Source organism: Pinus tabuliformis, chromosome 7 (assembly GCF_031772625.1).
Source record: "Pinus tabuliformis cultivar Carrire ecotype Pingquan chromosome 7, CPIR1, whole genome shotgun sequence".
Classification (NCBI taxonomy): Eukaryota; Viridiplantae; Streptophyta; class Pinopsida; order Pinales; family Pinaceae; genus Pinus; species Pinus tabuliformis.
In genome coordinates, this window is record NC_142293.1 from 1,843,210,862 (window position 1) to 1,843,221,168 (window position 10,307).

A 10,307-nucleotide genomic window follows, 5' to 3' on the forward strand; every position below is an offset into this window, starting at 1 on the left:
AGATCAACAATGACTCAGGTGACCATCCCTATTTCCTAGAGACCCCAACGTCATTGTTATCATAGATCCTTTACCAGCAGTCAGATGAGGCCAGCCAACACCTCAATGGTAGATAACTTTGTCCAAGCAAAAACACAACGCATAGTCCAAATTATCTTCCAACTCATCTTCCAAACAACATGATATTCAAAATTTTCTCCCTTCAGCCTTAGATGTTAGGGAAGCCAATGTTAGTCAAGGTTGATATAACTACATTAACCATTCCCCAAACTATAAGCCCATTTCTCCTAAATCGATTTGACAACCAAGAACAAAGTATAAAATGGGTTTCAATATCCCAATATAATTGTTATCTCACAAGGAGGAAACAACTCTACATTTGTTCTAGTTGTATCCCCATTCCAAACCTCCTAGCCATGGGTCTCCATGCTTGCAAAGCCCCCCTCCTGTATATTCCAAAACGGTTGGTAGCTCTATAGTGAGACATTAAACACTGTTTGTTACCTGATTGTCCTTAGCTGACTTTTTCTTCCCATTTCAAAAGATATCAATACATTCTTTCCTTCTACAAATATGTGCACATGACAACAAAGTAACAGAGGAGCTCAACCATTTAGTGAAGCTGCTAAAGCATTAGGTATCATCCACCATACCATAAGCAAAGAGTCCCCACCCAAATAACAGAACAAATCATAGAACAACAAAGGGTGAATCCCCGAGCAAGAACTCTAATAGCAAAATTCTTGAATCCCTGCATCTGGATAAATGGGGAGTTACAACAAGCTTACAATTGACACCAAGGCCCAAATTATGAAGTGTTAAAAATTGGCCCACCTCACTAAAATTGGTAGGAAACCAGAGTAATCAGGGAGATTCAGGTGCAAACACAGGTAGAGATGTAGTGGTAGGATGACATACCGAAGCACCCAATATAGAAAATCACTTGTCCCCTACATGATTGATTGTTATATGCAAAATAGTCAGTTACTCTAAAGGGGCTTAAATTTGTTTGATGATCTTGAAATCTTGGACTTGGGACTTCAGCCCCATTTTCATGTACCTTTGTACAATGATTTTTAAAAGGGTCCATTTCATCAATGTTTGTTGACTCCATTAATCAGTGAATTAGGATTTTAAGCATGTGGCTCTCTTTCGTATATATTAAAGGTGTAAGCACCACAGGACCTCAGGGGAAACTTTATGTTTGAGAGCTGTTAATATTCGTAGTTAATCAAAGCATCATTTTTAAAAAAATAACGTTATGAAGGAGACAATGATATATCCATACAACATGAATCACGTTTCAACTTAAATACATCAGCAAGCATTACCTGCTATGCCATTAGCTTTACAGAAGCCACACATAAACTTAGTTGACTCTATATTTTAGGGCATCATTCTTGATCTAGATGTGTATCTGCTGATCATTATGTCATTTGCAGACTTCAACGTGAGCTTAGCTGCTTTTGATATAACAAGTGGAACCTGTTTAGACCATGACTAATTTTGCTTTCCAAGGCTCAAAATAAGATGACATACTTGTAAACTCCCATGCAACGCTGTAGGACTGTTTGTATTTGCTATTTTCCAACATCTAGTATGATTTTTAGGTTCTTTTGGTTTCATCAGACTACGTCATACAATTCACCAAAAATTTCAGCTAAGCAATATATCAATATGATCTTATAAACTAGAGATAGATCCTATCAAAGTAAGAAGAAAGGAGGGGTAAGGAAAAGAATTGAACGTAAACTGGAGGTGGCGAAAAGAACACAACCAATTAGGAGCAGAGACAACAGTCAGAAACCAATCTTAGAAACTAATAACAAATCCTATCAAATTTTGAAGATGGTGAAAAATGTGGAAAAATGTGAAGCATATTGAAGAAGATGAAAGAAAAGAGCCAGGAGAAAGTGGGATGAGAAGAACCCCGCCTGCCAAAAAATACATAAATAAGTGCAGCACAAACCAGCCAAACACCAATCAAGATCACAGGCAAATGCAGCAGTCAAACATCAGTTAACAGTACCACTGCCTCCAGAAAAGAATTATATTTAATATTTTATACCATTCATTGTTTATGTAAAGGTGAATCTGTTCCACATGCACATTATTTTAAACATAAAAAGATGGAATGTTACTCTACAAATGCAAAGAAATTTTGAAAGCACGACTGCAACATCCCGAAAGAGCTGTAAACTGACCTGACCAACCCATTGACGCAGCCCTGTTATATGCTCCCTAATTTGCTCTGGTGTGAACAATTCAGTCAGCGAAACACCTTTGATTTTTGGTTTTCCTAATTTTGATGCCGCTGAATTATCAGGCGGGAGTACTGTTGTTGTGACTTCTGGCTTGAGTTGTCCAGATTCAGGTTTGACCTGCATAGCAGATTCTTTTTTAACTGACACAATCTCTTGCTTAACTTGCACAGGTATTTTAGCTGTAGACATGACAGAAAGCTCAGGCTTCATTGCTTGACATGATGATTGATCGTGCTCAACAGTGGCATCTTTCTTTAATTCAGATGATTTCTGAGAAATACTTTGGATTAAACTCCTAGGTGGCTCTGTTTTCACAGGTGTGGAATCTACTTTTGCAGAAGGGACTTCAGATTTTATTGGAGCTGGGCACGGTCCAACTTGCTGTGAGACTTGAGGCTGCACCTGGGAGGCTATCTGTGTCTTGCTTGAAGTTGGCGTAGATGCCTGTGGAGTTTCAACTTGTGGCGACAGGCAACTATGTGAGGAAGGCTCAATCTTTGCTTTCTTGAGAGGAGGTTGCTGAATTTGATCTTCTTCTTCCACGGCATTCCCAGATCTTGATGCCAGAGATTCATCGGTCTCAACCCTATTATTAGCATTGGCAGACCTTCTCACGCCATTTGTAAGACCTGTCTCCCTTGGGTCTGATGATTGTACATGTCCCAGTCTCTGTTGCATTATATGTTGACGAACAGGACCACAAACAGGGCAACGTAAGTCACGACAATTTTGATGGTGCCGTAGAAGAGTCCTAGATGCTTGACACTTAGGATAAGTACATTCAGGATCACGACACTGTGTAATGTGTGCCCATAACAGCCGTGCAGTTGGACAATGTATTGTTGGGCATTGGCCTTCAGGAACTGTACATTTGCTAGCATGACGCAGAAACAGCAACCAACGTTGTTGTTTGATATATTGTTGTTGTCGTGACTCCGCAACAGCACTTGGTTGTCCAGTTGATCCAGTGACTCCGGATGACGTTTCAACTCTGGTTTGGTTTGTTATAGTGGACAGTGTTCCACTTACAGATGATTGGTGTGGCTGCTCAGCGTTTTGAACATTATGAATTGCCATATTCTGTTCAACTTCTTGTTGTAGCTGTTGGCAGTCATCTGAGTGTGCAACCTGCTCTGGAACGTGAAATTTCTCCTGAGACTGTGACTCCTGCAGTCCTTGCAACATAGATTCTGGCTGTAATTCAATAGGAAAACTGTTTGAATCATTTTGCGACTGGCTTTGCTGTTGCTGTTGTGGTGATGGTACCTGCTGCTGCTGTGATTTTTGAGATAGTTGATGACACAACTGCTGACTATTCATATTAGGAGAGTCCTGATGCATCAGCAGTCCTCCAGACTGAGATGGCTGGATTTCTGTACTCGTGGCCTGTGGCTGCAACTGCTCATTTGAGGCTTGTGAAACATGATGCTGCAAAGCTTCATTTTGGGGCTGCAAACAAATGCCCAAATGTTTCTGGCCAGACAATTTTGAACTTGAAGTCAACTGGACCTGCTGTGCATCCTCACTCTTTAATAATAACTGTTGCTGATGTTGGCTCTGTTGGTTTTGTTGATGATTGTGATGTTGCTGTTGATACTGCTGTTGTTGCTGAGGTTGATGTTGCATGTTTTGCTGATGTACCTGTTGCAGTTGCTGTGAATATTGCTGAAGGACCTTTGGCAATTGAAAATTTCTTTGCAGAGAATGATCAAGACCCTGAGACTTATGCGGTTGAACCTGCTGCTGTGTGTGCAGATTTGATTGCTGAGGGGATAAACCTGGGACAGGAATCATTTTTGGTTGTAACCCTAAAGAGTTTGAATTAAAGTTGCTTGCAGCTGCAACTGCACCAGATGTCACAGGATTATATAAGTTGCCAGGCCCAGCAAGATCAGCCGCATTCATCGCATATCCATCACTCACTAAGGGATTCATTTGATGAGACAAAGCTGCATGTGAACAACAATAAAAAGATGCCTTTATAACAGTATTACAGAAAATAGGAAACCAAAAACTTAAAAAGTTTGATGAAGTTAAAATAATTTGACTGAAAATGAAATATATGCAGAAAACTATCAGACACCACAAAGACACACTCACGTTGCATTAAATGTCTCTGCCTTTGATTTAGTTGCTGTTGAGAAGGCACTTGTGAAGTGCCATATCGGGAAGCAGTAACGTAGCTTCCTGTGTTAGGATGTGTGGTAGTTCCATTCATAAAATGTTGATTGTCACTCATAAGCGGCATCCCATTATTCATACTTCCATTTAATAGCCCGTAAGAAGAATTTTTCTGTGGCATGTTGATGCCAATTGTACCACCCATCTGACCATTCATGTTATGATAAATACGGCTGTTTTGTCCTCCACTAAATTGCAGCTGTTGCTGTTGCTGACGAAGTTGTTGCTGCTGCAGATGTTGCTGTTGCAGATGTTGCTGCTGCTGCAGTTGTTTCTTCTGTTGCAACTGGTGTTGAGCAGCTGTCAGAGAATCAACATTAGAGTGACCTAATCCAACAGAGCTAGCAGAACTCATGGGCATAGAATGTGGAGTATTTAGTCCAGGTGTTGGAATCATCTGACTTTGCACTCTTGCCAAACCTATTGCAGGCATCATGCTGCCTGCCCCTGTGGAAATACTTTGCTGGGACTGGAATGCATTATTTAAAGGTCCTGGCAGGGAGGACATATTGTCACCAGAAATAGGAAAACCATTGCTGCTTAGGCCGGGAGTAGGCACCATTTTGCTTGAATTATTATCTGTTCCCAGTAATAAACTAGCATTCTCATTACTATTTGATATCACATTTCCCATACCAACTGTGTTGGGTACCACAGTGCTTGTGCCAGGACCATTAACCGTAGAAATATCAGTACCTGGAGTAGGAATCATTGCATTTACATGTCCACTTTGTTGCAATCCTGGAGTTGGTATCATTGTTCCAACATGAGAATTGTGATGACTAAGATTCTGGTTACGATTATTATGTTGAAGCCGTTTCATCAAGGATTGCAAACGCCGCTCCAAGGTATTCAAGTTCATGTAGTCTTCCTGATAGGAGAAAAAAAATATTTCTCTAAACTAAATAACATAATTCAAAAAATTGTCACAAACTTGAGTTCAACAATTTAATAACTTTTAGTTCGGTGAAAGAAATTTGCCTCCACAACTAAAAAATCGTACACTCTCAATTTCAACTATAAGTAGAGATGATAGTAAATCAGCATAAATCCTTATGTAGCTCATGCAGAACATTTGTCTAGCTGTGAAATGACCAAATATAGAATTGGAAAAAATTTAAGTTGAATACTGAGCACATTCTCCAGCAATTGATTTACAGAATGGCTTCCAAGTATTCTATACCTTTGAAACAGCCTCCTTGAATAGAGCTTCCTCCAAGCGCTTCACAAGGTTGGGCAACCGCTGTTGCCATTCAGAAGAAATTGGCCCATGAAATACATGCAAGCTGACAAGACAAATAAAAATAAAAATTAAACTGATGAACTGATATGTACTTACAAAACTACCTTTTGAATAGAAAGTTTACGGAATCCGAAGAAATGAAAAAATTATCATATAACAGTGCATTCATCACAACTAGAAATCAAGCAGTTATGGGAAGTGTTGTGTGGGGCATTCATACCCTAAAACCAAACTTGTTTTGGCTCTTACCCAAAATATCTTTAGCAAAAAAGAAAAAGGAAAGCATACAAGAAAGTTCCTGACTGTCCAAATTGTACCATAGACACTACTGTCCATGGTACGGAGTAAAACCTAAAACACATTCATTTGTTGGACAAATATTATTCAACCAAGCATACTATTAGATAAACGGTAATAATACTGGGTTTTACAGTAGCTACTAGCAGCTGTGTTGCATGATAACTGATTGATGCTTGACTAGATTATCTACATAAAGCAAAAATTTGATTTTCTTGGCTCAAACAATCTGAGATGTTACTGCTGTAAAGAATCAAGATTATAAGGCCTTTTCAAAACCTACATTTGCTCTCTGATAAATTGCCGTGCTTGATATAAATCAGGGTCATTATGCCATGGCCTTCGTATACTTCCCAGATTTGATGTTTGTGAAGATAAGTTGCTTCCATTCTGTTGTGTCAAATCAGCCAGCTGTCCTCCAGCTTGACCAGTCAATTGACCTGAAATTTGTGCCTGAGCCTGCATCTTGTGTCGCTGTGTTTTGACACCTGAAGTACTTTTCACGCTAAATTTTGAACAAAATGCATTCTGCCATCTACTTCTCTGTTACTTGTATGACATAACAACTGGTGTAGGGAGCACATTTATCACACCCAGAAACATAATCTGATATAATACCCTGAAAAACATGCTCTCATCTTCGACTTATTGCCATACCAATTGTGTCGTCATCATCACACAATACAACACCCAAATCACTACTCATCTCTAACAGCCTGAATCTAGTGAAGCCTTCCAACAAATGAAATAGGCAAACCATGATTGGTGTCACTATAGCATACACCCATATTAAAGAATTCAATGACCCTTCTTCAAATATTCAAAAGCCACCGCTTTACTTCAAATTGTCAAATTCTGCCACTGCATGGACTTCATACTAAAGCTGTCCATTAATCAAGAATATCACCTGGAAAAAAAACAGCAGGTAGCTAAGATAAAAAATCTCGAAATCATTTTTGTTGAAAACACAAAAGGCACCCTGGTACCAAAGCTGGAAGTAAAGTCAAAAGAACCTAAACAATAGTCACAACTGCAAGTCTTATAAATTTATTCACCAACACAGATAGGCATAGATAGATTGTCAAATTAACATCGAACAAAATCCTCAACAAGCGGTATGCCATTTTGAATTTTCAGAAGTTTACCATTAAGAAAGCATCACAAAGACAGTTATCACAAGGGGACCCACAAAGCACACAGGCACCTCTAAGCGATGATTCTACCAGAGTGAGGGAGGATGCTGTCACGTGAACCCGGTGTGACTAGCAACTGAAAGCAAATTCCTGGTTGACAAATTCTTTAATGTGTAACACTGCATAAATCACCCTTGTCTCACAATTGTTGCCAATGTGTGACTATTACATTCAGCCCGACAAAAAACATTAAAAAAATGTGACCCCAAGAATCCATCACCTCTAAAATAAACGGTTGTACGAACAATGGAAAACCATGACAACTGTGACCTTGAACATAAGTATATATGCTCTAGCATAACTAAGCACAAAGTATCGCAACTCCGTGTTACCAGAAATGAGAAACCAGAAACTGGTGTTACACCGGCCATGTGCATTGCCCCCTGCCCCACCGATCTGGGTATATTACGCACATAGTAGTGATTAGAAATCTACTGATGCAAGGCTAAGACGAAATGGGAACAATAATGAGAAAAGGATCTCCTGGTCAGGTTTCCAGTAAATATGAATAAATAAAGAATTCTTATGTCTGAGAACTAAATGTTGCAACTCGTTTTCCAATGGATCAATTTCAGTTAAGCGTAAAACAAAGTCTTCACTTCCATGCCAAATTAGCAGTTGTGCATTCAAATTCAGTGGATCACTTCCACTCAAAACAAACAATCCTAGAAACCAAAAATTGATACGCTCCGGTAAAACCTTTCAGGGCCTTGCCTTCTTAAAAAGGGTCAATCAAGTAAGGTGCCGATTCTAATGCGGAAAAACTAGGGCATCTACAGTTTGCATCCTAAGTATAGCATTCCTGAAAATTGGTGCTGTGCTGATCAATGCAGTGAGATCCTGATCAACTCTTCCAATGCAGATACAAGGAATGTGTATAGTTTGCATAAAAAGTGGGAATGTCTGGCTACGGCCAACGTGGGCATCTATCATATTTACGAGAAACCAGGATGTACCCTAATATGATCACCATTTCAAATCCTATGGACTAATTTTACTTGCACCGCAACAGGGCAAAACACTGAGCTTACCGATGATAATTGCACATTGAATACTGAAAATTCATGCCTGACCCAACATCCGATCTAGGAAAAAAAATTATGCAGACCACAATGGTGAAATCCCAATTTGAGAAACAAAATTTTTAAATTGGGGCAAAACATAGGGAATTAAATGGCTATTGAAATACCCGCGATTGCCCCATCAAACGAAGTACACCCAGAAGGATTAAAAAAACACCTTACCTCTGGTCGGCAGAGATACCCGATAATTTGTAAAAATTTGAAGTAATCGACATCCGATCAGAAACCCTTATGCCTACACGAGCTACGGCTTCCGCCAGGAATCCACGATTGAACGGGCGTCCCCACGCAGATCCAAAATCCCCATGAAATCCATAAAGCTACATATATGATTGATTAAATTAAATTAAAAGTAACACGCAGCGGCGGCATGACGAGGTGCAGAGTTCGAACCCCGCCAGTGGTGAACCGCCCAACCAGAAGCGGGCAATTTGGCGAAAAGGGCCGCGCGGTTATCTCGTCGCAAACCACACCACACCTGGAGAAAGTCGGCACGGACAAATCGGGTTAGGAATTTTTGGGGGAAGAAGTCAGTACGAGCCTGAATTTTTGAGTGATGAGGTATTTATAAACAATAATGGCAATGGGGGCTCACGGACTTCAGCCAAAAAGCGGCAATTTGGAACGAACGAATGAGCGACAGAAGAAGCTATTTGAGGAATTCAATTAAAAAGTGGGACATGGAAAGCTCTCTCCTTCATGGAATTCCTTTCGCCAAAAAAGTCCTTGCCCCTCTTTAATATCAGTAGCAAGTCCAAGACTTACTATCACACAATGGCTCAAATGTTGGAGATGAGAATGGTGTTCTCATAGCGATTTATTTATTGTTACGATAGACCTGAGGTTGAGATGGTTCACTGGAAGTTCGTATGTTTTTATTTTTTTATATTTCATAAGTTTAATAATTGCATAGAGTTATGAGTTGTCATAAGGGTAAAAACGAGATATTTACTGAAAGTTTGAAATTAAATAAAGGATATATATACCTTTATATACTATATATATTATTTTAATTTTTTTATAGTTCATTAATTTAATAATTTGCAGGAATATATAAGTATTTTGAATGGTTAAAAATATATGGTTTTTTAGTAATTGAAAGTGGGAAATATATGTGTATATACTAAATAGTAAAGTCAGTGAATGGGAAGGTCCATAAGCAAATAAATAAGATGTTTTTTTATATAGTTTAATTTTTAGTTAATCTATTATTGTAAATTAGATAGTGTCTCTCATGTTATGAATAAGAGGTCTTATAAATAAGTTTAATTTATGATTGTAAATTAGATATTATTTTTATACGTGATTTCAATTGAGATTATTTTGAATGGTTGGGTGGAATGTTTTTTATCTTCTCCGCTCAAGTTCGATGGTTGGGTGGAATGTTTTTTATCTTCTCCACTCAAGTTCGGTTCAGATCTCTACTAATGACATGATGACTTACAATGTCTTGATAAATATTGTTGTAATGTTGTATTGGCTTCAAGTCTTGTGAACTCTTAATTGAGTATACTTGTGAGTTGGACTAGTATCAGCAACCTCATTATAGCCCACGAGATGAGAGGGAGGTTGATTTCTTTCCCTAAATATATATATAGATATATATATAATGTGTTCTTTCCCTATATATATATATATATATATGGGAAAAAACACATTATATATATATATATATATATTAGGGAAAGAACACATTATTATATATATATATATATATATATTAGGGAAAGAACACATTATATATATATATATTAGGGAAAGAACACATTATATATATATATATTAGGGAAAGAACACATTATATATATATATATATTAGGGAAAGAACACATTATATATATATACATATATATATAGATATATAATTTGAATGTGTTATTTAGCTTTGTGTGGAGATATGTATATAAGTCATTTAAGTTTTGATGATATGGTCCAATGGTTAAGTGGGGAGGTTTAGTCATCATAGGTGTCATGGTCCAATCCCAGGCAGCACTATGTATGTCTAAGAGCTGCTCGAGACATGATTTCTTCAATTGAAAAAAAATGT

The 10,307-nt window shown here is 38.2% G+C and overlaps 1 protein-coding gene across 2 annotated transcripts in view; it reads right to left on the minus strand.

Annotated features, from left to right (window-relative positions):
• The window catches only part of LOC149255794 (histone acetyltransferase HAC1-like), a 31,370-nt gene extending 22,338 nt beyond the window's left edge, over positions 1–9,032 (minus strand). Inside the window, exons 1-5 of one of the 2 annotated variants that reach the window (XM_089460568.1) lie at positions 8,423–9,032; positions 6,269–6,892; positions 5,629–5,731; positions 4,365–5,316; positions 2,205–4,213 (exon numbers count right to left, since the gene is read on the minus strand). In XM_089460568.1, the coding sequence (XP_089316694.1) occupies positions 2,205–4,213; positions 4,365–5,316; positions 5,629–5,731; positions 6,269–6,450 (3,246 nt within the window). In that variant the 5' untranslated portion in view covers positions 6,451–6,892; positions 8,423–9,032. Of the gene's footprint in view, positions 1–2,204; positions 4,214–4,364; positions 5,317–5,628; positions 5,732–6,268; positions 6,893–8,417 lie in introns of both variants that reach the window. The other variant, XM_089460569.1, reaches the window with a different exon arrangement.
• Between the last annotated feature and the right edge of the window lie 1,275 nt (positions 9,033–10,307).